The 27,242-nt window shown below is 45.2% G+C and overlaps 5 protein-coding genes across 10 annotated transcripts in view; 2 read left to right on the forward strand and 3 right to left on the reverse strand.

The window, feature by feature from the left end:
* The window catches only part of mipol1 (mirror-image polydactyly 1), a 33,763-nt gene extending 26,219 nt beyond the window's left edge, over positions 1–7,544 (forward strand). For all 3 annotated transcript variants that reach the window (XM_024273765.2, XM_036209942.1, XM_036209941.1), the window contains 3 exons: positions 2,920–3,014; positions 5,047–5,196; positions 7,320–7,544. In XM_024273765.2, coding sequence (XP_024129533.1) covers positions 2,920–3,014; positions 5,047–5,196; positions 7,320–7,386 — 312 coding nt within the window. In that variant the 3' untranslated portion in view covers positions 7,387–7,544. The remainder of the gene's footprint in view (positions 1–2,919; positions 3,015–5,046; positions 5,197–7,319) is intronic.
* A 621-nt stretch (positions 7,545–8,165) lies between these two features.
* LOC118598005 (histamine H2 receptor) overlaps positions 8,166–27,242 on the forward strand; it is a 23,864-nt gene continuing 4,787 nt past the window's right edge. The window contains exons 1-3 of one of the 4 annotated variants that reach the window (XM_036209944.1): positions 8,166–8,311; positions 10,715–10,933; positions 19,605–19,710. The gene's annotated coding sequence lies outside the window, so the exon portion shown is untranslated. Of the gene's footprint in view, positions 8,312–10,714; positions 10,934–19,604; positions 19,711–27,242 lie in introns of those variants that run through there. The other 3 variants (XM_036209945.1, XM_036209943.1, XM_036209946.1) reach the window with 3 other exon arrangements.
* On the reverse strand, positions 12,127–17,127 carry foxa1 (forkhead box A1). Its single transcript, XM_024273806.2, has 2 exons — positions 16,402–17,127; positions 12,127–14,857 (listed from the first exon to the last, which is right to left on the reverse strand). The coding sequence occupies exons 1-2, from the start codon at positions 16,465–16,467 to the stop codon at positions 13,715–13,717; spliced, it is 1,209 nt and encodes a 402-aa protein (XP_024129574.1). The 5' UTR covers positions 16,468–17,127; the 3' UTR covers positions 12,127–13,714.
* Positions 17,767–22,998, reverse strand: clec14a (C-type lectin domain containing 14A). Its single transcript, XM_024273792.2, has 2 exons — positions 22,859–22,998; positions 17,767–21,392 (listed from the first exon to the last, which is right to left on the reverse strand). The coding sequence occupies exon 2, from the start codon at positions 21,359–21,361 to the stop codon at positions 20,183–20,185; it is 1,179 nt and encodes a 392-aa protein (XP_024129560.1). The 5' UTR covers positions 21,362–21,392; positions 22,859–22,998; the 3' UTR covers positions 17,767–20,182.
* sec23a (Sec23 homolog A, coat complex II component) overlaps positions 24,091–27,242 on the reverse strand; it is a gene marked incomplete in the record, with an annotated part of 12,861 nt that continues 9,709 nt past the window's right edge. Inside the window, 5 exon segments of the mRNA XM_036209938.1 lie at positions 24,091–24,620; positions 24,699–24,764; positions 25,559–25,714; positions 26,831–26,917; positions 27,054–27,215. Of these exon segments, the coding sequence (XP_036065831.1) occupies positions 24,531–24,620; positions 24,699–24,764; positions 25,559–25,714; positions 26,831–26,917; positions 27,054–27,215 (561 nt within the window).

Genomic DNA, 27,242 nt, shown 5'->3' on the forward strand with positions numbered 1-27,242 from the left:
TCATAAAATTACAGATTTGAATTCAGGTGTGTAACAAATGTAATTACAGATGTTAAAGGAAGTACAATAGCAGGTGTCACAACAGGTGTTAGTGCAGGTGTAACAACAGGTGTTAGTGCAGGTGTTAGTGCAGGTGTAACAACAGGTGTTAGTGCAGGTGTTAGTGCAGGTGTAACAACAGGTGTTAGTGCAGGTGTAACAACAGGTGTTAGTGCAGGTGTAACAACAGGTGTTAGTGCAGGTGTAACAACAAGTGTTAGTGTAGATGTTTCTACAGGTTAGTAATATGCAGTTACATGAATATCTACAGATATAATTACAGGTAAATATGCAGGTGCTAACACCAGCATTTTAAAGGTTAATAATCACCTGCAGATCAATCAGAATCAGATAGAAACACAAATGATTTACTTGTAATTTTTTTTCTTTTTCTGGGTCTTTCAGAGGTCACAGTGACCTTGTGACTTGTTCTTTTTCTTTCTTCTGCTCCTTCTTTGCACCTCCTGCACAGGTGCAGTCCTCAGGTGAGAACAGTGAACCGATGAAGTTCTGACTTCAGGTTACATTTATAAACAGCAGAGGATGATGGAGGCTCCTCCCCTCTGCTGTTCTCCTCCTCTGCTCCCCTCATCTCCTCGTGTGAAAGGTCAGAGCAGCTTCCTCCCTGCTCCTCCTCATCAGTGGAGGTGCTCCTCCTCTCCGTATGAAAGACTCCTCTCGTTCGCCCCTCCTTCTCCAGCAGCCCTCTTCATGTTAGAAGTCCAGGCGCTGTAGTTTTCTTCCCTCCTCCCCTTGTCCTTCCTACTACGGTTGACCTTAACTCCTCACGCTAAAGGTCAGCTCAGTGGCGCCCCCGCCTGCTCGTCACCTCATTTGGAAATGACTCTGATTAATAAGTCGGGCAGCTCTTTTGAAGCGTCTCCTCCGGCCCGGCTGGAGAAGACACATATTGACTCTCCGGGTTTGCGTTCTCTTTTGATGTTTCACTTTAAACTCTCAGACCTTGAGAGCTTTAATTAGAAAAGAGGAGGAGGAGGTCAGGATCCGGCCTGTAATCCCCGCTGGAGTCGGCCTCCTCACAGCTCACCCAAACTCACGGGGAGACGCCGAGCTCGCTGTCAGCTCCTGCATCAGAATGAGGGCGCTGTGTGAGCGTGGGGGGGGGGGGCAGTCCTCCGCTCCGTCCATGTGATACTCGCCATGACCGGCAGGACTTCACCGGGCCACACCCGTCCGAGTTGGGTCACTGTCAAACGGATCAGTTCTGATGAAGGAAAATGGATCATTCCAGAACTTTGATTAAACAAAACAATAAATCTGTTAAAGGATGTTTAAAAAATCCATCAACAGGTTCAGAAAAACCGTCCAATGCTAACCTGCAGCAGCTCTGCTCTTACAGAACCTTCAGAACCAATCTGTCACTGTTTGATAGAATCTGGAGCTTTTCAGAGTTCTGAAGGTAACCTGTCAGCATGTTGACAAACATCTGAGCTTTTTCTGAAAGCTTCAGAATTTCCTCACCGCAGAAACACGGAGGTGGATTTACAGACGACACAAAGGTGGAAAGCATCTCCTGCAGCTTTTTCTGCTGTTCTTCTGGTTCCTCTTCACATTCACACACTCCTCATGGTTGATTGAACTTTTATTTATTCAGAAAGCAACATCACAAAGTAAATAAAATTAAAAATAAAGATAAATATTCCAGATTTAAGCTAACTTTCATCTGCAATCGTCCGGCAGATCATGAAAAAACAAAAAAACTGTCCTAAAGGTGGTTTTTAAAAAAAACTCAAGATGACGGCCTCTCCCCAAGGTCAAAGGTCAACAAAACTTCTGTGATGGTTGTAGACTTCAGCGGTCTGTATGAAATGTCGTGAAGATCAGTTTAACAAAAGTTTTATTTTCCCATATTGTGGAAAAACCTGAAAATCACCAAATCTCACAAAATGGCCGCCTAGGTTGTGTGGCCATCCCATAATAATGTCAAAACTTCCTTTGGATATCCCTGACATGTGTCCATTATTTTTGTTAGTTTATTTTGAAAAAATAAATACATTTTTTGGCGCCATCAGCAATTATCGTCCCTTCCTTTTTTTGTTTGTTTTGGCCCGCTGTGATGTCATCATTTTAGGGTGTGGGGGTGGGGGGTCACTATACTCAAATTCCTTTTTTGTCGGGTGCTAGGTGTGTGCAAATTTTCACTTGTTTTCAAGCTTGCCAATTTCGCTCAAAGAAATATTTCCGTCTGCATAAGCGATCTATTCCTTACAGTCTGCACTGCTGTGGGGCCAAAATACAGCATAAAGCTTAAACCAATAGGACATTTTTAAGTCTGGATATAAAATGTTCATTTTCCTGATCATGTGTGGTTACACATTTGAAATTCCTAAACTCACAGTTCGAGTTTCTCTTATTGCAATGGGAATGCTGCTCTGGAAAAGTGAAAAAGACGGAAGGTTTCGTGAAAACATGGTTGCATCATAAGCAGCGCGGCATGATGGGAAGCGTCACGTTTGAGTGGGTCCAGAAGCTGATCTGCATGACGCTTTAAACGAACATTCTGGTTTCTGTTTGCAGCGGCTGAAGAGAAAAAATCAGGAAAAAAATGACTTTTAGAATGAAAGATTTAAAAAATAAAATAAAATTCAGCAAATTCAGCATCTGGACTTCATTTTATGTGAGCTAAGACTCCTCCTGAATGCAGCTCGTGTGACCTGCTGTGACCTCTCATGTATCGGGTCTTTGAAATTCCTCTTTTCCTTGAATGCTGCAGCTTCAGTTTCATTCTCACTTAAACTGACGCCCAGATCTCTTGGAGTTCATCTGTTTCTCATCAGCATCTGCGGGCGGCGCTGAGGATGAGCTGCCGGTGCGGTTCTGGACCGTGGGGAAGTGTCTGACCCGTGTTTGCGTTTGCAGGAGGAGATTCTGCGGCTGCAGCTGGAGAGAGACGCCGCCGTGGAGGAGAAACATCGTCTGGAGGCGGAGATCCAGGAGCTGCGAGCCAGCCACAGGTCAGTGCCGCCTCAGCATCCGACCGGGTCGTCATGGAAACGCCACAAACGCCACTGCAACTTTTCACGACTCGCGTAGCAGAACCGGAGTTTGGACCTCCTGAAGAGGCCCGAGTCCAGTTCAGCTTCCAGAGGAATGAGGCAGAATAAAGATGAGCGAGATGTGAGTCTGCGCTGATCTGTGAGCGTCCATGAAAGGTGGGGATTGATGCTGAACGCCTGCAGGCACAGGTGCCAGGCTGCACAGCCCCCCCAGCTCCAGGCTTCAAACTGTCCTCATCCAGCAGATTCTAATCTGAAAAACAGATTTCTGCAAGTCCACGTCTCACTTTTTAAGAACTCTGCTCACACCAAGCAGCCAAGGTTGAAATGAGACACATGGGTGGGAGGGGCTTCATCTTTATCGGCCCCGATGAGCAAAACATGCCCTTCTTCATATCCATACCCGGCTTTAATACAGTTTCTGTTCTTCCCTCCTTAAACTGTTTCTGCTGCTAAATCTTTTTCCCATCTGCTCCGATGGAAAACTCTGCCAACAGGAAAAGTCTCTTTTCTGACGGAAGCTGCTAATGAGCTTTCTGAAGCCTTTTAATGCCCAGTAAGACTCCAAATCTAGACAGATTTGAGAGTCGAAGTTTAGGATGCAGAGCAGGAAAAAAGGAGAAAACATCAGTGAGAAACACGGACTCCCTCCCCTGAATGAGATCATCGCTGTTGTTACATCGCCTTCTCTGGAGTTCAGGTCTGCTGTCGTTCTGTCATGAAATATGCAGATTATTACTGTTCACAGGAGAAAACACCAACACAGAAAGATCCGGAGGACTCGGCTCATGTTTGTCAGCTCAGAGTTCATCAGTAAAATCTCCTCTCCTGTCTTTATTTTTGAGCTTCTTGAACTTTAATCCAGACTGGATGTGAACACAGAAGTGACAGGCTTCATGAGTCCTTCTAAGAACAACTAAAACCACAGAAAGTCTGTAAAGGTGCAAAGGTGATCCTTTTCCTGACTAATGCTTTAGACAAAAATTAAACATTAAGAAATAATTGGAAACTGATGGACTGTTGCTTAGAAAATGCTTCAGGAACCTGATCTAGAATCACAAAATGCTTATAAAACTGTGTCTAGAATCAGAAAAAGTAAATGAAACCTTATCAAGAATCAGAAAATGTTTATAAAAACATAAGTAGAATTGGAAAATGTTTATGGAACCTTATTTAGAATAAGAAAATGTCTATGGAAACATATCTAATTTCAGAAAATGTCTTTGAAAATGTATCCAAAATGAGGAAAATGTCTATAAAACATTTTGAAAATCAGAAAATGTCTATAAACATGTATCTAGAATGAGAAAATGTCTGTAAAATGTATATAGAATGAGAAAATGTCTATGAAAATATATCCAGAATCAGAAAATGTAAAACAAATGTATCTAGAATCAAAAATTTCTAAAAAAAAAAAAAAAAAAAAACTTTAATGAGGAATTTTCTATAAAAATGTATCTAGAATCAGAAAATGTCTGTAAAAATTTAACTAGAATGAAAAAATGTCTATAAAAAATTATCTACCGGTAGAATGAAAAAATGTCTATTAAAATATATCCAGAATCAGAAAATGTAAAAAAATATATCTAGAATCAGAAAATGTCAATGAAAATGTTATAAAAATCAGAAAATGTCTATAAAAATGTATCTAGAATGAAAAAAATGTTGATGAAAATATATCCAGAATCAGAAAATGTTTAAAAAATGTTTTAAAAATCAGAACATGTGTATAAAGAAATGTATCTAGAATCAGAAAATGTCTAAAAAATAAATTAAAAAATCAGAAAATGTGTGCAAAAAAATGATCAAGAATGAAAAAATGTCCATGAAAATGTATCTAGATTCAGAAAATGTCTATGAAACTGTATCTAGAATCCCAAAAGGCTCAGCTGCAGTAACTACATTGAAACTCGGTTTTCCACTCATCTTAGTGGATCAGACACAGTTGTGATGAAGTCTCAGTGAAGACTCCTCTTTCTTTCTTTCTTAGGTTTCAGGATCACGGCCGTCACTCTTCGCCCACTGAAGCTCCGCCCCTGCTGATCCAGCTGCAGCAGCTGTCCAAAGAGAAGCAGAATGTGGAGGCGGAGCTCCAACGTTGCCAAAAGGCGGAGCTAGAAGCCTGCGAGAGGGTCCGCAGGTGGGTTTCTGTGGGATGTCCTCTGAGTCTGACCTTTAGGGTCAACACACCAAAACCCGTGATGTTTTCAGACAGAACCTCTAGAAGATCACTGAGAGATCACTGACCTCCTTTGGGTCAAACTGGGTTTCTGCTCCTCGGAGGAGGTCCAGCCCAACAGTTTAACTCCATCTAACGTCCAGAGTTTGACTGACGACTCGGTGAAATGTGTAAGTGTGTCCGCTGTGCTGCTTGGAGTGAGCAGCAGCGCGGCTTCCTGTGAAGGATGTCCTGGAATGTGAGGAGCTTCAGCTGCAGAAAACCTGCGTGGTCCAACCGCGTTTGATCCCTTCAGAACCGCCACGCTCGTCTGCGGCAGCCATCGCTGAGGCGTTCAAAGACCGCTTAAGCATGTGGGACTTAGGAGCTTTGCTGTGATGATTCATATTCAGCAGACAGCAGAGCGAGCCCCCGAGCTGATCAGAAAGAATTAATCCATCAGATTTGGACTGGTGCAGAACCACGGTGTGACTTCTTCTTCTGCTGCTCCTCTCCTCATCAGCCTGAAGATGAGGGGATGAAATTCGTGATGAAAACAGCTTAAGGCGAGCGTCTCCGTCCTCCAGGCACAAACCCGCCGCTCGGCGCTCTCATCACGCTGCCAGCGGGCGGCTGTGAAGAGCCTCGAGCTGAGGAGGCCGTGTTTGCTCTGTGATGAAGGAGCGCTGCTCATTACCCAGTTCATGTGCGAGGAAGAGGAGCCGAGTGCGGGAAGGTCATCCTCTCAAAGACAGCACCGCTCCAGATGTTCTCAGAGCGTCTCCAGATCTCCAGAAAATGTCTATGAAACTTTGAAGACTTATCTAGAACTACAATACGTCTATAAACCATATCAAGTGTTGAAAAAAGAGCCAATAAAAATGTATCTAGGACCAGAAAATGTTTATTAAACCTGATCTAGAATCAGAAAATGTTTATGAAACCTGATCTAGAATCAGAAAATATCTAGAAAAATTATCTGAAATGTCTATATAATCTTATCTAGAACCAGAAAATGTCTGTAAAAACTTTTCTCAGAATCAGAAAATGTCTATGAAAACTTATAAACTTATCTAGAACTAGAATATGTCTATAAAGCATGTCGAGTATCAAAAAAACCCAATAAAGATGTATCTAGAACCAGAAAATGTTTGTAAAAACTTTTCTCAGAATAAAAAAAAGGCTATGAAACCTCATCTAGAATCAGAAAATATCTATAAAAACGTATCTCATTATCATAAAATGTCTATATAACCTTATGTGTAATCAGAAAATGTCAATAAAACATTATCTAGAGTCAGAAAATATGTAGAAACTTATATCAGAATCAGAAAATGTATATAAAAACGTATCACAGGCTCCAAAAAATGTCTATATAATCTTATCTAGAACCAGAAATTGTCTATGAAACATTATCTAGAATCCGAAAATATCTAGAAAACTTATCTCAGAATCCAAAAATGTTTATTTAATCTTATCTAAAACCCAAAAAGGTGTATGAAGCATTATCTAGAATAAAAAAGTCTATTAATTCTTATCTAGAATGCAAACATTTCTGTAAAACCTCATCTAGAATCAGATAAGATTCTGTAGCGTTTGCAGCAGAAACACAAACGTAAAAACAGAAGAAATGCCTAAAATATGAAAAGAATTGAAAAGCTGAAAGCCTCAACTAGATAAAGTCACGAAGACAGGACGCCACTTCATCTGAGGTTTTTTATTTTAACTCTGGAGTACCTGAAAACAATTTCCTTTTGAGTTTTTAAAGTTAATTTAACTTTTTTCCGTATACATTTGTGTAGCAGATATTAACAGCAGCCAAAAATGTTATTAAAATTTTAAAAACTTGCCACCTTTGACCCTATGAGTTCTCCAGTGGGTCAAGAAACTTTATTTTTTTCTAAAATTCTGCAGCTTTCACCCCATTTCCACGTATAAATTCATTGATATTTAGAATTCTGAACCTCAGATTCCAGGAAATCTGAGGCTGTAATCGCGCAGACCGGCCACAGGGGGGCAGTATTTTAGCTCTCAGTTGGGTGATTGTTGCTTTAGATCTCTGCAGGTTCCTGAAGGACAGAAACTCTCTAAGCATCTCTTCTCAGGTTGGAGCGACTGGTGGAGGTGTTGAGAAGAAAGGTGGGAACAGGAAGTCTGCGAGCCGTCACCTGACCTCACCTGACCTTCACGGGATCATGAAAAACTGTCAGAGTGAGAGGGCGCTCACCTGTGCTAACCTGACCTGAATTTACCTGTTGTGTTAACTGACCTCACCTGAAGTGCCGACTGTTTGTGTCTTTATAAATGTGGAATAAAGTGATCAGATCCGGCTCTCGGTGTCTGTCGTCTGAGCGTGGCGTCACCTGTGGCGGCGGGACGACGGGCCGGGTCAGAAGTGTCCAACATGAGCAGGTGTGCTGCTGCTTCTGACTAAACTCTTCCTTCCAGGAGATTTGAGAGCTCCTCGCTCAGGATGAATCTCCTCCTCGCCGTGGGCCTGCGGCTCCGCAGCTCCTCTGTTGATTTAAGGTTCACGTCTGCTGCCTGAAACAGAAGCGCCGCTCGCTTTCATTTCCGAGGATCGCTGTGACAAATGAGACTCCGTGTTCCCTAAAAACTTCCAATTAAAGTTTGACTTTCAGCTCGGCAGTCAGGTGACCTTCAGCCGCTCTCCTCCGCTCCACCTGGATGCTGACTCCGGCCTCGACAGGTGAGAAGACACAACAGGTGTTTGAGTTCATGACCTGAACACTGTACGCAGGTAAAGAATCTTCACGCCGTTGGGGTCAAACGGTTGGTCGGATGTTCGTCTGTGTTGTAAGGAAGTCATGTGATCAACCTTCAGGTTCATCAGAAATAAACCAGAACTTTAACAACCAATCCCAGCAAACCGGGTCTTTAATGAAGACATCCACAGGGTTTCCCTGTGTTATCTAAAGGGGCGTTCCCTCCCACCTCCGCTGGTTGCCGTGGAGACAGCAGATCACTCGTGGTCGACTTGGGTGTCCTGGTCTTAATCCTGCTGCCGATAATCTGCTTGTTCTCAAGAAAGACTCAGTTTGTTGGAGCTCCAACTTCTGACGCCACCTGTGAGAGTGTGAGTCTGTGTGAGTGTGAGTGTGTGAGAGTGTGAGTCTGTGTGTGTGTGTGAGTGTGTGTGTGAGTCGGGGTGTGTGTCAGAGTGTGAGTCTGTGTGTGTGAGTGAGTCGGTGTGAGTGTGTGTGTGAGTCTGTGTGAGTCTATTTGTGAGTGTGTGAGTCTGTGAGAGTATAAGTGTGAATCAGGGTGTTTGTGTTTGTGTGAGAAAGTGTTTGTGAGTCAGTGACATTGTGAGAGTCTGTGTGTGTGAGTCTGAGTGTGAGTTGGGGTGTGAGAGTGTGAGTTTGTGAGAGAATGTGTGAATCGGGGTGTTTGTGTTTGTGTGAGAAGGGGTGTTTGAGTCAATGACATTATGAGTGTGTGTGAATGTGTGTGTCTTTAATAGTGTGTCTGTTTTGTGACTTTTTGAGATGGTGTTTGTTTGTGTGTGTGAGTCTGAAATTGTGTTATTTTAAGTGCCTGTTTGTGTGAGTCTGTGAAAGAGTGTCAATATGTGTGTGTGTATGTGTGAGTGTTGGTCTGTGAGGGTGTGAATCTGTGTGTGTATTAGTCTGTCAGTGTCTGTTTGTGTGAGTCCGTGTCATTGTGAGAGTGTGTTTGTGTAAGTCTGTGAGAGTGTGTTATTTTGAGTGTCTGTGTGAGTCTGTAAATCTGTGTGTAGGGGTGTGTCAGTTTGTGTGTCTTTTAAAGTGTGTCTGTGTTCATGCCTTTGTGAGGTTGTTTGTGTGTCTGTGAAAGTGTGTTATTTTGAGTGTGTTTTTGTGTGACTCGATATATCTGCGTGTGTCAGTGTGTGAATGTGTGTGTCTATAAAAGTGTCTGTGTTCATGACTTTGTGAGGTTTGTGTGTGAGTATTTGAAAGTGTGTCTTTAAGAGTTTGTCTGTTTTTGTGACTTATTAAGATTGTGTGTGTTTATTTGCGTGGGATTTTCTGTTTGTGTGTGTGAGTCTATGTTATTGTGTGTTGTTGGTTCACGCTCTTCAGCCCGCCTTCACAGAGAACCCTGTCCTCTGATTGGCCGTATCTGTCTCACTTCCTGTGTGTAGCTGCAGTAACACACACACACAAACTGGACCCATGACACTGCAAACAAACACGACAACAGTTTCACACAAACCTCTGTGTGTTCTGCATTGATCCCTTCTCTGAACGGAGGAACCTGGAACCATCTGGTGGTTTAATCCTTCAACCGGATCCTCAATGATCTCAGTGAATAGGCAGGAATCAAACCCACAACCTTCCAGTTTCAGGTCACACGCTCCACCATTAGGACACTGAGCTGGCCCAAATATAAACAATGCAAACCAGGCTGGAGAATGAGGTCCTCCACGAGCCGGTTTGAAACCATCTTAGTTAAGAGAATTGGCCCGATTGGCAGCAAGAACCGATCCAGAACTCGTCTGGTTCTGTTGACACCTTACTGGACTGGAAACCCAGTTCTGTCCTGTCATTCACCAGAGAAGCTGGACTCACGCAAAACATTCCTGTGCAACTTCGGTTCAGTTTTTTCTCTAACCCTGAGGGCCCGGCTCTGTTCACACTGCACCTCCAAGTACAGCTCCATTCATACGTTTGCAGATGATATTAGAGTATTGGTCTCTCAGTCATCAGTGATAACTCTGCAGCAGGTGATTAGCTGGTGTTGTAATCGCTGTTTAAACGTGGAGAAAACCTTCTTTAATCCAGAAGTTATAATTTGATAAGTTTGAAAAAGTAAAATTAATGGAACCACGTCAGTTCTCTAAGACAGGGGTCCCCAAACTATGGCACGGGGGCCGGATCTGGCCCTCCTCCACTTTTGGCCCAACCCCCCCAAACTAAACTTTGACTAAATTAGACATTTTTCCAGTTTTTTAGGCTAATTTGTTTTTTAGCTAATATTTCAGCTACATGCTAGCTGCTTTCCCTAATTTAGGTTTTTTTCAGTTTTTGACTAATTTGGAGTTTAGCTAATATTTTAGCTTCATGCTAGCTGTTTTGGCTAAATTAGACATTTTTCTAGTTTTTTTTCGGCTAATTTGGCACTTCGCTAATATAGCTAGCTATCAGCTTCAGTGTTTTTAGCTCTCAGTTTTAGCATCTTCTGCTATAGCAGGTGATGCTATGTATCTAGTTTTTAATATGTTTTAGTATTATTTTTCTGTGAAGATTACAGAAATTAATTGTCTAAAGTTTGGCTGTGTGAGGCTTTCTGGAAAACCATAAATCTTTATGTTTACCTTTACTGCAGCTATGGTCTGTTCTCCAAATATTTTTATTTTCTTCAGTTATAAACTTCATCATTAACACACACAGACATATTTTTAAAAGGGGGCGTGGCCTTTGGATTGACAGATGTTTAACCAATCAGAAGCTTTAACACTCTGGGTGTTTCCTAACACTTTTGTTTGTGTTTTTAGACGTTTTGGAAACATTTCTCTTCAGTGGAATGTCAGCAAATCAACCGGTTGGTGACGTCATAGAAGTTCCGTCCGGTTTGGTTTCTTTGGAAACCAGTATCCTCGATTTAGGCCAGGACCAACGAACCGAACGGAAGTTCTGCTGTGATCAGGTGGAGGTGCGCTGTTCACACCTGGACCCACGTGATGGTCGGAACCGAGCTGCGCTGAAGGAAACAGGTGAGTCAGTCTGTGTGTGATCCGGAGGCCACACATGCTCAGTAGTGGAGGGGGGGCACAATGACCGTGAAAACTCTGCCAATTACCCCCCACCCCTCATCCCACCCCTCACCCCCCGCCCGGACCACCAACCTTCCGGCTGATCCATATTAGGCCTCTCAAAGCCCTAATAAACTCCGTCCGCATCATTTTAATGGAAAAGTTGCGGCTCTCTCTTCTGCGGGCCTTTGTGTGTGCGGGGGCGCGCGGGGGGGTTCTTTGCTCTTTTTGGCGGCTCAGCTCAATGCTGTTATTGGAGATAATTAATTCCAATCCCCATCAAAAGGCCTGAGTGGCCCCCGGGCCCCCGCGCGCGCCTTTCTAGTGGGGGAATGAAAGGCGGGGGAGGGGGGGAAGAAAGGGGCCGAAGGCCGACATGCTCCTCCAGAAGGCGAGAGGGGGGGCCCGCCTCACCCCCGGGAACATATGGCTGCAGAACCTCCGAGGCTCGGAACCGCAGAGGAACCCTGACGAGCACATCTGAGTCCGGCGGTCCAAACCCGGAAAAAGGGCCGAGTTCAGAACCTAAACTAAGCTTATGTTTTGAATTTTAATTAAAAAAAAAATCAGAACCAGCAGCTTCTCAAGCAGCATCCGGGTCCGAACTGGGTCCATGGTTCGGTTCCAGGTTCGAGCGGGGCTTTGGGGGTCATGAAGCTGCTGAGGTCCCGCTTTATTCCTGGGCCGGGTCAGCGGTTCTGTTTCATCCTGGATGTTTACGCGCGTCAGCTGTTTGTTCCCGCGTGTTTACATCTGAAGAACCGCCGCCGTTTGTTGACAGTCGGAGCCTCTTTGTTTGCGTGTCTTGTTTGCGCATGCTCACTCGGCACCTGTCCGCGCGGAGCATCGCGGATGCGGGTAATTAGAGGATAATTCCAGGATCAGCCCCGCATTTCACGCCTCTGAAAAGAGAACATGCGTGAAAGAGCTTCACTTCAGAGAGGAATCGGAGATGAGGCCGCAGAGCTGCGGGGAGACGGCGGGTTCTGCGGGTTCTGCGGGTCCCGTAAAAACACGCAAAGAGGAGCGCGTGCAGAAAACTGATATTTTTTAAAATTTGATTTTATTTAAAGTATTTCTCAAATATAAAACAGACCAGACACCTTTAAATATATTTGCGCTAATTGATCCCATGAACATCAAAGAGCCGACAGCTGTTTTCCAGTTTTATTTCCAAACCACAGAATAAGTTAAGGACATGCAAAAACCCACAAAGAAGACACACACTCCATCCATGCACGTGGCGATAACCAGTGACCGGAGGCCGCGGGAAAAAGAGAGGCTGGCTTTTTGCTCGTCCGCAGACTGGACCCGACCTGACGCATGCGCTCTGGTTCTGCGGGCTGAGCCCGAACTGAGAGCGGAACCACAAAAACAAACCATGTGTAGAATAGATGTCCAGAGGAGGAGAAGCATTTCCAGCAGTTTTCTTCATTTATTTATATTTCTGAATTAGTTTTGAAATCCTTTTAATGCGGATTAAATTAAACAAAAAGATAAACAATAACAAAAAATACAACAAAAAAACAAAACAAAAAAATAGTGAAAACACAAAATAAATGTTAAAAATTGATTTTCTTTTAATTTGTCAAAAAGTCCAAATAAAAAATGAAGAAAATGTTTGGAGAAATGCTTTCAGCTGCTGATGGTTTTCTGCTCTTTGCAGTTTTATAGATTTCTGCTTTGATTTCTCTTTTTTGTGACGATTTACTCAAATACGACAGAACCCGAAGGCCTCACAGAAGTTCTGGGAGGAGGTTCTGAAAGAGGAGGTTCTGGGCGCTGGACAGTACCAGTTTAAGGACACTTTGAAGTGTAAAAATTGGGGATTGAACTAGCGAGGACGGCCGCTATTCCTCCGGTTCTGGGAGGTTCTGCTGGTTTGTGGGTTTCTTGTTCTGGCTCTGAGTGTAACATACAGATGAAGTGGGGGGGTCAGAACCTCCGGCAGGCGGGGGCATAGCTGGTCTGATTCGGCTGAAGTGACCCTTCAAACAAAACGTCTTTGAATGTGAGCGGGTTTCATGCTGGGGGTCGTGACCCCGGGGGGGCGGCGGGGCGGCAGACGAGGTCGTGGGAGAAAGACGTGCTGATCGGGTCGGATCGGGGGAGCAGGTTCTCCTCATGAGTCTGCGGACGGACGTCTGATCGGTCAGGGTTTATCCGAACCGAACCTCTTTACGGGTTCAGATCCACTAGAGGATCTCCAGAACTTAAACAACAATTTACTTATCTGGAAAAAACCCAAACAGAACCGGTTCTGAAGACGCAGAGGCAAACATTCACAGGATTTTATTAAAGCCATCAGAACCGGACTCTGAGCTGATCTGGACTCTGGTGGAACCACAAAAGACTGGTTTGGGTCAGAAGTTATCTCGTTTGGGCTCAGAACCGGTCAGCATGCACGACAGAACCGTGTTCAGGAACGAGCACTGAACCAAACTTTTTGTGTCTACGTCCTACAGAAATGTTTCAGAACCAGTCATCTGGACAGAACCCAGTGGTTCTAAAGCACCACACGCCAAGCAGCACCAGCCGAGTCCAGTCCGTCGGTTCTGATGCTGTTAAGGGTTCAACTGTTTATGGATCAGACCACAAACCGGGCCTCGGTTCTGCTGGCTGAGATCCCACACATCCCGGGTCGGTCACAGTGTAACAGTTCAGTTCTGCTCTGGAAGAACTGGTCCGGATCAGAACCGTAAGTCCAGTACAGCAGCATGCAGAGGGTCCAGCTGAAGGCAGCTAAGAGGAGCTGTTGAGGAGCGGGCGGGGGTACACCCCCTGGTAGTAGGAGGCCTCCAGGGGCTCCATGGTCCTCCCCCCCAGCCCGGGCGCCCCCGCGGCGCCGTAGGACGAGTACAGCTGCGCCTCGTAGGCCTTCAGCTCCAGCTTGTGCTGCTGCTCCGACGACGACATCAGGTTGTTTATGGAGAAGGGGTGGTTGAACGAGTAGTGGGGGTCCCCTTTCAGGTGCAGGGGGGGCTCGTGGGCCATGGAGTGGGGGGGCAGGGACAGCGAGGACAGGAGCTGAGAGCCAGTCACCTTCAGGTCCGCCCCCACGCCCCTCAGGTCCAGACCGGGAGGGGAGGCGGCGTGGCTGGAGGAGGCCCCGGAGGGGTCCATGAGTCTGGCGGGTTTGACGGGGTCCTCGGCGGGCGAGGCCCCCCCCTGCTCCTTCCGGCCATCCGCCTTTCCCGACATCTTCTTCTCGCACTTGAACCTCTTCTGGCGCCGCAGGTAGCAGCCGTTCTCGAACATGTTCCCCGAGTCCGGGTGCAGAGTCCAGTAGGACCCCTTCCCGGGTTTGTCCGGGGACCGCGACACCTTGACGAAACAGTCGTTGAAGGACAGTGAGTGGCGGATGGAGTTCTGCCAGCGCTGCTGGTTCTGCCGGTAGTACGGGAACAGGTCCATGATCCACTGGTAGATCTCGCTCAGGGTCAGCATCTTGCTGGGGGCCTGCTGGATCGCCATGGTGATGAGCGAGATGTAGGAGTAGGGCGGCTTGGCGTGGGGGTAGCTCCGCCTGAAGGTTTTGTTGTCCCGGGCCCGGTTCAGCCCGGCGCCGCTGTACGCCATGCTGGGGCTCATGGTGGGGCTCATGCCGCCGTACGGGTTCAGGCCCATGGAGGCCTGCTGGCCCGACACCGAGCTCATGCTGGACGGGCTCAGCGCTCCGCCCATGGAAGCCACGCCCCCTCCCAGACCAGACATGGCCGCCGGAGCCGAGCCCGCCATCGCCCCCACCGGCGAGTGGGTCAGTCCAGAACCACTGTAGGACATGTTGAAGGAGCCGGGGGTGGTTCCGCTGCTGGACATGTAGCCGGACATGGAGCCCATCCCGAGACCAGAACCCATCCCAGCGCCGCCCATTGGAGAGTAAACCTGCAAACAGAACCAGAGCCAGTCACCTCCTGCAGGTCCACCTCAAGGATCTGCAAGAACCAGATCAGAACTTTCACCTGCTGACTCCGATACTAAATGGAACACGAAAAAACTCCTTAAGTTTCATTTGAGCGGGTTCAAGACCTGTGACCCGGTTCTGGAAAACCCATCAAAGATTTAATTCAATCTTAGAGGGGAAACGGCAGCTCAGAATGTTCTGGATCAACAGGATTCATCCTGTTCTGGTTTTGGATCAGAAGCAGATTTTTTCAAAGAAATCATCACAGTGATCTGCAGCCTCCAGAACTATGAAGAGAACCAGAGATGGGAAAGTTCTGACCCATTTCTGATTAATGAAAACCCCTGAAGATTTTTTTATTCACAATGATTTTTGTTCTGATCGGGTTTGAGTGTGAGGAGATCATGTGAGGTTCGGTCCAACACCTATAACGAGTTTAAAGTCCAATTCAGCTGCAGGGAGAGAGCAGTCACGTGTCTCATCAGAACTCCGGATTATATTATTATTATTATTATATTATATTTTAACGATAAAACAGTAAAATTTGTGACAAAATATTTACAAAATTTACCTCAAAATATCGAAATGATTAAATGTTTTTTATTTAAATTAATAATAATAATAAAGCTGAACCTCTTTGTTAAAATTTTAACAATCATTTTTCCTCAGAATAATTATTTGAATAAAGATGATGGAGTCGAGGTTCGGCTGCTGGGTCGGGATGAGGTTCGGGCCGTCTCCGTGTCTCTGCCGCCGCAGCCGGCCTTCCCGCCTTCTGTCTGCACGGAACCAGAGGACGGAATAAACGATCTTTGGAGAAATATTTAACATTTGTGAAAATATTCTTCAGACGTAAAAAATATTTCCGTTAATTAATATTATTATTATTATTATTAGTTCAATCTTTATTTATTGTGATTTCTCAAAAATATTAATTTAATTCTTGTTTCTCGGATGGATTTAATTTCGGAACATCTTATTTTATTTCAAATAAATATAATAAATATTTGTTTGACCTTCATTTAGTATTGTTTTCTCTAATTAAATGTTGAAATGTAAATTTAATTTATTTCAAACAAAAAAATAAAATAATATAAAGCTAATGTTAATTTTTTTAGCCTTTTAAAACACATTAAAGTTATTTTCTTTAAATTTGTTATATAGTTACGTTTAATTAAATATTAAAAGTTGATCAGATGTTTTTTTAAGATTGTGCGCGCGCGCTTCAGAATTAAAAATAACATTTTCTAAAACATTTAAATGTATATATATTTTATCTTCTTTTATTATTATGTAGCTCCTTTTTCCAGAAAAGTAGAATTATAAAAATAATTTTAAAGTCTAAATTTTAATTATTCTTTTTTTGTAAATTCGGTTCTGATCGATTAAACAAAAATTTTAATGTCTGACTCGCTGTTTTTGTTTTTTCTCTTTTAATTTTTTTTAAATAAACTTCTTCTCTTTTTCTCAAAGTTCTATGATCCCGGGTCGGCCCGGTCGTTAGACGCGTGCGCGCGGTACCGACCTCTTCGCTGTAGTAGCCGGTCCAGTCCGGAGCCTCGTGCCCTTCCATCTTCACCGTGCCCAGCATGACGGGGTCCGCTCCGGGTCAATGGCCCCCCTGTCCCGGTTCGGTCCGTGTTCCGCGCCGCGCCGAGCCCAGCGAGCCGCGCGCACAGAGACGGAGTGAGGATGAGGAGGAGGTGACGAAGGTGACCTGCGGTGCTGATGTGACGCTCCTCCTCGCGCGCGCAGGTCCAGCCCCCGCGCCCCCGCCTCCTGCTCCCCCCCACTCCTCTGCAATCAGCCGGCGGGGTCACGTGGTGGAGGGATCCGACCGGAAAGTCACCTGCGGGTCACGCGGACAGGTGTGTTCGCTGGAGCTCAGGGACCGGAACTGTGACGGAACCGCGGGTCCAATTTAAATCAAGAGTGGTTCGAACCAGGCGGAAGGTTCTGACGATGTCAGGATTTTCCAGAGTCAGCCTGAAAAAGTTCGATAAGTTTTTTCTAGTTTTATTTTGACAGCGGTGGGCGTGGTCTCCGATCTGAAAGAGGCGGAGCTTTAGGTTCTTTCATCTTTTATCCTTTCTGTCAAAAAAGGATAATGGAAGGAGAACCTGATTCCGTTTATTGATCAGGTTCATAAATACTCAATAAATTAATGTTTTCGTTGTCATGGCAACAGAAAGATGGAGGACAGGTCAGAATACGTTTAGATTCTAGTTTCCCTCTCTACGCATGCGCAGCAGTTGATGAGTTTAAGGCCCAGAAGCAGCAAGAAGATAGAATGTTCTGATGAAATAAGTCCAAATGCAGGAAAGTTTATCAGTTAATTTGATCAAACATTAAATTGTATTTTCTTGACATTAATTTGAGTTAAACATCCAACAATAAAGACGAGAACAAAAACTTTTTAAGTTAAATATTCTGTTTTTAAAATCAAGAAAAACTTTTCTTTGAATAGGCCTAAACATGTATTTTGCTGTAAACATTTATGTCAGAAGTTCTGTATTTCTATTAAAAAATATTATCACAAAGTAAAATATTAATTCAGATATTTAACTCTACGATAATCTGCTTTTACTTACCTTAAATAGTTTTTTTAGGTTTTCATTTCTTTATTTATTAAATGTTTCACCTGGTTTTAATGTACAACACTTTGTTTTTATAAATAATAATTATCAGTAAACTGTCAGCTTTAGTTGGGTGGATCTCTGTGGTTTTAATCTCGACAGTTATTCAAAACATGTTAAGATATTTCAATATTTTTAGATTCATAGGATTAAAAAAAACAATCGAAGTGTTCCTCTTTACCTTTTACAATCTCTGTTGTCATTAGAACTTTTAACTCAATCATAATAATGCTTTACTTTGTGACAATGTTCTGTTTTTTTTGTTTGTTTTTTGAGAGTTCTCTGGTTCTTCATGGATGGTTCTGAGACCCGGTTCAAGAGTTCTGATGGGAAGAACTGGTCTCTTTCCCCCTGAAAGTGTTTTTGGCTCCAGACAAACGTTGGAAGGAGGTGGTTTTGATTCCAGTGTTTTGGATCCAGAACTTGTATTTTAGTGTTCAGGCCCCGCCCCCACCCCACCCCCCACACTTCCTGGACTGCGTCAGACCTGGTTGATGGATCCGGTCCGGGTTTCGGTGTGACTCAGGACCGTAAATCCTGCAGCCGTCACTCAGGATGGCGCTCCACGGTAATTATGATGTCACAGCAGAGACTGGAAGACTCCAGGACCCGACGGCGGCGGGGACAGGACCTGGACCTGAACCTGGATGTGATGAGGGTCACGGGGGGGTTAAGGTGTGTTCGGGTTCAGGTTGTGTTCTGATCATGAGTCAGAGCTTTAATAATAGCTCCTCGGCTTCCTGCAGAACCGGTTCACTTTCGGGTCAAAAGGTCGGCGAGCAGCTGACAAGCTCATCATGTGACCTCTGACATCACTGCTCACCTGAAGTAACCACACACTCGTACTCGCTCAGCTGTCACCGTGGGGTCCAGACTTTCATCAGGGTCCACGAGGTTCCCCTCTGTTTGGACCGGGCCTTCCTCCCGCTCATGATGGAAACCGCTTTAGAGCGACAGAAACAAACTTCAATTTGAGACCAGAACAACCAGAACCACATGGTTCTGCGGGAAGAACTGGTACCTTCACTGGACATCAAACACCTCCATGGTCCATCGGTTCTGATCCGGTTCTTCTTCATCATCGTTGGTGGATGCAGCACAGAGATGTAAAAGATCCTCCAGATCTGATCCAGGATCAAAGAAATCCTGTTTCTGATCCCCCACCACCACCACCTTTTTCCTGGCAGCTGGACCGATGCCAGGAGACTCACCGCTCCATGACAGCTCCTCTGGCTCCCCCTGCTGCTCATTCTGGGAATTACACCTTTCTAAAAAAAATAGAAGCAAGAGGACGGGGATGGAGATGGACTCAGAACCAGAGGAGAACAAGAGGTCGGGATCGAACCACCAAGAAAAGATTGAAGAGAAAGTTGAGCTGCAGAACCAACTGCTAAAATCAATTAAAAAAAATGTCAGACGGAAGGTCAAAAAGTTGAAAAAAAGCAGCTTAAAAAAATAATAAAGTAAAAATTAATATTTATTTCCAAAGCAATTTCAGACAAATACATTCTACTGTAAAGAAATGTACAAAAAGTAGCGAAAGATGAGTAAAAAACGACACTCTAATCCACCAACTGGACAAACAAAAACTAAAAGAAAAGTAAAAAAAAAAACACAAAACAAGAACTGATCTACTGTTCTGCAGGAAACTGCAGAAATCTTTGACCCCAAAAAATGAATCATCTGATTAAAGTAAGTAAACCATCATAAAAATCAAATAAAATACATTCTACATAAAGTACTTTGTACAATTTTATGGAAAAATTATTTTAAATGAAGAGGAAAACTTTTTCAAATAAGTAAAAACATGATCAAATCAAATATAAAAAAAATCTCTTTTGTGAAGGTAACAGACACGTTTTCTTTAAGGAGGATCATAGAAAATCCTCCATCAGCAGGACGAGGATTCATCTGAATGAACGATAAAGGTCAAAGGTCACGACCTTTCTCTGTTGTTCCTTCTCAGTGAGAAGTGATGCTGCGTTCGGCTCTCAGCCTTCAAACGCCGCCGTTGGGGCAGAAACGCATTATTCCAGCTTCCTCACTCCGTAAATAACTGCAGTTTTTGCATCTGCCGTCTTTCACTAAACAGGAAACGCAGCCTGTGAGCACGCATCATTTCCTGCTTCTGTACCAGAGGACGACTCAAGGGGGGGGGGGCTTATGTGGAAATGTGAGGGCCCTCTCAGGTAAAACAGGTGAGTATATGAGTCTGTATATCGAATAATAAAAACCTGGATTTAATCCAGTTTGATTGAGCTTATAAATAGTGATTTTGAGTAAATTTATGAGGAAAAATTAACAGAAAAGTTAAAATTATGCAACTCATATGTTTATAAATAAAGATACTTTATTAAAAAAAGACAAACAGTGGAATAAAATCAGAGCCTACTCTTAAGGAGTAGGTTAAAAAAATACTTAGGTAAAAGTAACTTCCTACAACGCTCCTTGTTTGAACTAATAATTTCTAATTATAAGGGAAACCTGTTTCTGATTGGAACAGCCTGTCAGACAGTACGCAGGGCAAAAAGTCTCAAGTTAATGGTGGAGAGGTGACACATCAACCAGACCGGGTCAATAAGTCATCCTTCACACCCACATTCACAGCTCATCTTCTCCGGTCTGTTCAGTTTTTCTTGGTAATATAAATGGAAACAGACTCCGCCCCCTTCATCTTGCTTCTTTCTCATTGGCTGTTGCAAAGGAATCCCTGCCGTTGCTGCTCCTCATCCTCATCTTCTCAGCTTCCGCTTTGGCCCGTTTCCTGGACCTCCTCATCATGCAGCACTTCACCGTCACCACCACCACCACCACCAGCAGGATGAGTGCTGCCGTGCCGACCAGCACCGGAACCAACAGCCCGGACAGCTTGTTGTTGTTCTGGTCGGCGTCTCCACATGTGGCGCCATCCGCTTGGGTGCCGTTGGCACAGACGCACCTGTACGAGCCCGGCGTGTTGATGCACGTGTGTTGGCATGGCGCGCCGACGCCGCACTCGTCGATGTCCACGCAACGTCCTAAGTCGTCCTTCCGGAACCCGGCCTCACACGGCTGGCAGAGGATGCTGAAGTCGGCTGGGGACCCGTCGAGGACTCGCCACATCAGGGGCTGGCCGTGGCACCGAAGGTCCACGGTGATGTCCGACCAGCACTCCAGCTGGATCGTGAGGCTGTTTAGCGAGGACATTTTGAACGAGCGGTTGGGGATTTGAGGAAGGTGACACGGATCTGATTCAGACTTGGGACTTGGGCTCGGTTGCAGTGCAGCTGTGCTGGGTTTTATAGTTCCAGGTCTGGTTTGAGGTGTCGTTGGTTCTGGTTCTGTTGTTACAGGTGTGGTGGTGGGCGTACCGCCTGTTGGTCTGTCTTTCTGCTTGCAGATGAAGTGGTTCTTGGCTTTGCAGGAGTCAGAAAGCAGACCCAGCTGCACATCAGACCGCACAAACTCATGGGTGAGGGCGCCGCAGCGGGCCTCGATGCAGGTCAGCTTCGGCTCTTTCACCCACCTCCTCACCTGTGTGACCTGACTGTTGTCCTCCACCCACCGGAATCCTCGCAGGGCGTGCGTCTGAGTAACACAATCGTTTTTATTCTTCTTCAACCCGATCCAGAACGTCTTCTCAGCTGAACTTTTGAGGAGCTCTGTGATTCGCTGGACGTCCTGCTTGTTGGTGAGGCTGGCCAGGACGCCAGGGGAGCACGCCTCTACGGCCTGGTCGAAGGAAGCTTGGAAGCTGCTGAGGGTAAACTGTGCGCCCGAGGACGGGGCAGCCGAGGCTTCTGGAAGCAACCAAGCAACTAAGACCAGCGTCCACACGGACGTCCACCAGAAAAAGAGCACAAACGGCATCTCTCCAAGCTCCGCCCCCTGTGAGGTCACTCTGTCAAAATAAGGATAAACAGTCATCAGAGATTAACTCAAGGATTTCATGGATGTTTGGTTTGTGGCTTGTTTGGGCCCCGGGGCTGAGGTCCCCAGTTCATGGGTTCTCTTGGCTTCTAATTTTAGATCCATGACTCTTAAGGCCCTTGACTGTTAGCAGCCCTGACTCTTTGAGTTCTAATTGTTGGATCCTGAAGCTCTTGGAGTCCTTGACCTTTTGACTTAAATCTAAGAGATCTTGAATTTTAGTCTCCTAAAAGTTAGGGTTCTGGCTCTTTGGGTCCTTGACTGTTAGGGCCTCCGACTGTTAGGGCTCCTGATTCTTTGGCTCTTTAATCTTAGAGATCTTAAATTTTAGGCCCTTATATGTTCGGGTTCTGAATTATTGGTCTCTTGACTGTTAGGGCGTCTGACTTTTTGGTTCCTAAATGTTGGGTCCTAAAGCTCTTTGGGCCTTTGAGTCTTTGGTCCCAGAATCTTTTGATCTCTAATTATTGAATGTTGGGCTTCTGACCCTCTGGGCCGTTGACTGTTAGCTGTCCTGACTCTTTGGTTTCTAAATGCTGGGCCCCTAGATCTTAAGACCCTTGATTCTCTAGCTCTTGACTCTCAGAGATCTTAAATTTAAGGTCCCTAGATATTATACTTGAGACTCATTGAGTCCTTGACAATTAGGGGCCCTTAAACTTTTGTTCCTAAATGTTGGGCCCTAAAGCTCTTTTGGGCCTTGACTCTTTGATCCCAAAATCTTTAAGATCTCAATTTATTGGCCCCTGAGAGTTGGGCTTTTGACCCTTTGGGCCCTTGACGTTACAAGTCACAAATCTTTAGGCTTCTAAATGTTGGTTCCTGAAGATCTTGGAGCCCTTGACCCTTTGACTTGAATATCAGAGATTTAAAATTTTAGGACCCTAGTTATTAGACTTGAGACTCATTGGGCCCTTGATTGTTAGGTCCCCTGACTCTTTTGGTTTCTAAATGTGTCCTAAAGCTCTCTGGGCTCCTGACTCTTAAGTCCCAGAATCTTTGAGATATCTATTTATTGGCCACTGAATATTGGGCTTCTGAACCTTTTTAAATCTTGGGTCCCAAAGCTTTAGAGCCCTTGAATTTGGCCCAAGAATCTTTGAGATTCTGACGATTTGACCCCTGAAGATTTGGCTTCCGACTCGTTAGGCCCTTCTTTGGGTCATTGGCTCCAAAAGATTAGAACTGGTGGTAAGTTGTTGGTACTGATTGGACCTCACCTTCCATTTTTGTTAAAAAATTAGGTCATGTTGGTTAACCAGGCTCTCCAGTCTAACCTCGTCAGCCCAATTCAGCAGTAAAATTCTAGCTCGTTGAGAAACTGAATGAGATTTACAGCCGATTGGAGCCCCCCCACCACCTCCCACCTCAGTAGATTATGTCTCTGTCCCCTGAAATCCCATCAACAGTCCATCAGGAATCAGTTCTGCTTCTTACCGGCTCTGGTGGCTCCGGCTTCCTCCTTTGTTCTCCAGATTTTAAAGTCTTGTCTTATTTTCGGTTCTTTGGCCGTCGTCCCCTCGCAGTGACTCCGCGATAGCAGCTCTGCTCGCAGATGCTGGCCTCACCCTCCGTCCTCCCGCTCCTCCTCCTTTACAGGAAGCCTGGTTTGTCTTGATAGGGCAATCTGGTTTCCTGCAGAGACACTTTTTCAAGTGACCAGACTCGAGTGCTGAGAGTTTGATTCCAGAACCAGGAGGCATGTGGCTTCCGCACATTGTGGAGAAAACCTCAGCAGGTCTTGCAGCTCTTTTTTATGTAGAGTAAGAAAAGTCTTGTTTTAAGCAAAAATCAGCAGCTGATTGTGATGTTTCACTTCAGCAAAGATGATGTTCACCTTAAAAAACCTGGAGATGATGTCGGGGGGTTTCTGGGAGGATTTTCTTTACCCTACAGTCATCATTCCTGCTGCTCTTTAACACTTATCTGTCAGAAAGCTGCCTGACTTCTTGATCCATCTCAGGGAGGTGGAGGTCCATGCTGACTGCAGGACGGAGGTTATCTGAGGGGAAAACATTCAGCACAAACGCTCTGAAAACGTCCTCAGTTTTTGGCTGTGATTCACTTCGAAGGGTCAGGGATCAAACTGGCGACCCCGTGAGTCCCGGCCGCCCGCTCTGCGGTAGACCGTGTGACTCAGACTCCTGCTGGTCCAGGAGAACCGGACTTCATCCTGGATCTTTCTGGAGGAGCCGTGGAAACCCCGCAGCTCCTGGAGGCTCAGTTCATTCAGACATTTCCTGCAGGAAGTGTGTAAGAATAACAGGAAGTGTGCTAATCAGATGTTTCCATGGAAACAAACTTGCATTTAAAAAAAAAATCCAGATTTCATTCAAGCAGATTTAATCGGAACGCTTCAGCTGATTCATGTTTGTTTTCTTCATGTTTATTCAGCACCATTTCCTGACCAATGAGATGCTTCAGGAGTGAAACTCCTCCCACTATCTTCTGATTGGCTGGTGCATTGGTACTGCCTCCCTCCTGACTCCTCCTCACTAAAGTGATGACTGAAAAGAAAACCTATTTGTGCCCATCTCCAACTTGAGCCTGGATTTCTGTGCTTGTTGTCATGGCAACAGACTCTTGGAACCCTCCTCTCCTGCAGGGGGCAGCGCAGCAGCTCCTCCTGTGTGTTCGTCTATGCTGTAAAAGAAGACGCAGACACTTCCTTTTTTTTCTCAGAAAACTTTTATTACAAACATGAACGGAGAAAACGGCGTGTTTGCTCCGGGCCGGGGTTTAGTGTTGAGGTGAACATGAACGCCACGGAGGCGAGCCAGGCAGCCAGCGGACGGCCGCTAATACTGGAGGACAGAACGGGTTTGTGTGGAAATGTTTTCAGGAGGACCGTCAGCACAAATGTTTGGAGTTTCGAATCAGTCGACCAACTTTACGCCCCTGTCTGCCAAAAATCTGAAAAGCTCCAGAGTTCAGTCAGCTCTCAGAAGCTCCGCCCACTAAGGCAGCTTCACGTGGAAAAGGTTTAAAAATAAAAAAGCAAAGAATGTTGCGAGGCAATCACAACATCGGGTCACCGTCAGGTGAAGATCAGTCGGAGTGTTTGGTGGTTCTTAAAGCTCAGGCAGCAAATGCAGATGGGGAGGGGGGGTCAGGCGGCGCTGGACACGGCGAGTTTCTTCAGGTGGTCCATGAAGACCTGCAGGCTGACGTCGTCGGTCAGGATGGGAGCTCCAGACTCCTGCAGAAAAAGGAGGGATGATTCAACGTCAGACGGTTCAACAGGTACCAGGTCAGAGGTCAAAGGTGAGACGCTTACCTGTCCCCAGGTGTACATGTTGTTGTGGGTCTGTGACGGGTTGACTTTGGACAGCAGGAAGCGAGCCTGTGAACAGTTGCAGGTCAGAAGCGTGCACCAGTTTCACATTAAACAGTCTGTTCTGATGCTGACGGTTCTGCCGTCTGCGCTGACCCGCTGACCCGACCCGACGGTCTTCTGGTCCTCCAAGCATCCAAACGTTCAATGTTTTCTGTGTCTCTACAGAGTTACTGTAGCTGAACATTTCTAGAAAACCCAAACTTGTTTCTGACCAGATTTCCTGGTTTGTTCTGGATCCTCCTGCAGGTCAGAGGTCAAATTCAGGAGAAGTAAAGGTCTAGACTTGATTGACAGCATGGATCCTTGGAAGGAAAAACACTAAAGAACTGCACATTTCTAATACGGCCTGTAGGTGGCGCTCTTCTGTCCGAGTTTCAGTAAGTTCTGACCTCCAGTTTTATCAGTGAGACGGTCGGTTCCGCCCATAGGAAATGGTTTATTCCGATTGAACCAAATGAAGTCGATAAAGATGTCGCCATGTTGGAGCCAGAAGACGTCAGTAAACGGGGGTTTGTCCCAGTTGGGTTAAAGTTTCCATGGCAACCGCTCTCACCTATCAGGAGTGAGCTTGTTGGAAGGGACCACTTGATAGTGCGCTACACAAATTCTGTTCCCAGCAGGCTCCACCTACTTTTATTGAGGCATCTGATTGGCCAGACAGAAAAAGTATTTTAAAAATGGTATCAGGGTCTATGGGATCTTGGCTTCTTGGAGCCACTTCATGTTTGGAACGCCAGGGGGCGGAGCCAGTCAGTCAGTGGTTCCCCCTCACAGGTGTGTACGTTTGTGTGGACCCCCACCTGGCTGCCGCCGTGCTCCGTGTCGATGTATCTGGGCATGGGGAAGCGGGTGTGCAGCAGCTCCCGGGCGTCGTCCTGCGGAGCGTCCAGGAGCTTCTGGAAGTTGGCGTACTCCGGCATGTTCTGGTAACCGGCTTTCCTCCACTGAGCCACCGTCTGGAAGATCACAGACCCAAGAGTGAATTCCAGACTAACTTTTAATTTCAACTTATTAACTTTAAAAAAACACATATTGTTCTGGTTAAATCCTTTCTACACGTTTCTCAGACAGATATGAACATTTCCACAACTTTGTCTTTAGCAAATATTTTGGCCAAAGGCTAACTGTTTTGGCTAATTTAGGATTTTTTCAGTTTTTTAAGCAAATTTGTAGCTTAGCTAATATTTTAGCTTTATGCTAGCTGTTTTGGCTAAATTACATGTTTTATCAGTTGTTTTTTTTGGCTAATTTAGCATTTAGCTTTTATTTTAGCTACATGCTAGCTCTTTTGGCTAATTTAGGCTTTTTCTTTTTTTTAGGCTAATTTGGAGTTAAGCTAATATTTTGCCTTATGCTAGCTGCTTTGGCGAAATTAGACATTTTAACAATTGTTTTAGGCTAATTTAGCATTTTGCAAATATTTTAGCTAGCTATCAGCTTCAGCATTTTTAGTTATCAATTTCAGCATCTTCAGCTTTCAGAACCAGCATCTTCAGTTCAGCTTACAGCATTCACACTAGCATCATTGCAGGTAATGCTATATATCTAGTTTTAAAATGTTTTCGTATCATTTTTACAGAAATATAAATGTTGACATTTAGGCTGTGATTGTTGCACTTTTTCTGTTAGCCTACAAACCGACCCGGCCCCCCATCAGAGAAGAAAACAGTTATGTGGCTCTCACAAGAAAAAGTTTGGGGACCCCTGGTTCAAACTAAATAGGCCCAGGATTATAGAATGATTTGATCGTTTTTAAAGATTTAAGTAAATCTGTCAAAAGAAACAATCTTTGATATTTCCAGGCTTCAAGTGGAACAAAACATCAGGAAAATAAATAACGCAGTTCCGATAGTTGATCACTTGGGGGCGCTGTTGACCAAAACCAGCTCTGACCTGATATAAAAAAAAAGAGGAAATCCTTCTGAGCGTAAATTCAAAGCTCCTTTAGCTCCTCGCTGCATCACGTTTACGGAGCAGACGTTTTCAGGCATGAATTTGGTCTCTACAGCGGTCACACTAAAGTCACCAGAGTTCTCAGGTGTTCTGCAGGTAACGCTGAGGTGCAGACGTACCTCTCCGTGGTAGATGAGGATCTGGAAGAAGGTGTCCATGAGCAGGATCCGGTCCGGCAGGATGCTGCTGCTGTCCAGCAGAACCGGCTGAAACACAAAATCAGATTTATGATTATCTGCATCTATGAACTCTGCAGCTCCTCTGTAGGTCCGTCTGCGTGTTCTGGACCGGTACAGAGACCGTATTCCACTATTCAAACATTTATTTCAGAAACGGGCCGACCTCGGGGGGTCCGTTGAAGGAGTAGGCGTAGAGCACAGGCTGGATCATGATGAGTGCCTGCGTCAGGTCCTGCCGGTTGAAGTGGTGCCGGTAGTAGGAACTCTCGTCTGGACTGTTGTTGAACACTTGCAGGAACGGAGAGCGCCGCAGGTGGAACATGAACTGCGGACCGGAACCACAGTTAGGCCG

The sequence above is a fragment of the Oryzias melastigma genome, linkage group LG22 (genome assembly GCF_002922805.2).
Source record: "Oryzias melastigma strain HK-1 linkage group LG22, ASM292280v2, whole genome shotgun sequence".
NCBI classification, from domain to species: domain Eukaryota; kingdom Metazoa; phylum Chordata; class Actinopteri; order Beloniformes; family Adrianichthyidae; genus Oryzias; species Oryzias melastigma.

Excerpts from the sequence above, each read along its gene's own strand:
- clec14a (XM_024273792.2), bottom strand. The coding sequence starts at position 21,361 with ATGCCGTTTGTGCTCTTTTTCTGGTGGACGTCCGTGTGGACGCTGGTC.
- foxa1 (XM_024273806.2), bottom strand. The coding sequence starts at position 16,467 with ATGCTGGGCACGGTGAAGATGGAAGGGCACGAGGCTCCGGACTGGACC. Across the intron at positions 14,858-16,401 it reads CCGGCTACTACAGCGAAGAG|GTTTACTCTCCAATGGGCGG; the intron begins GTCGGTACCGCG and ends TTCTGTTTGCAG.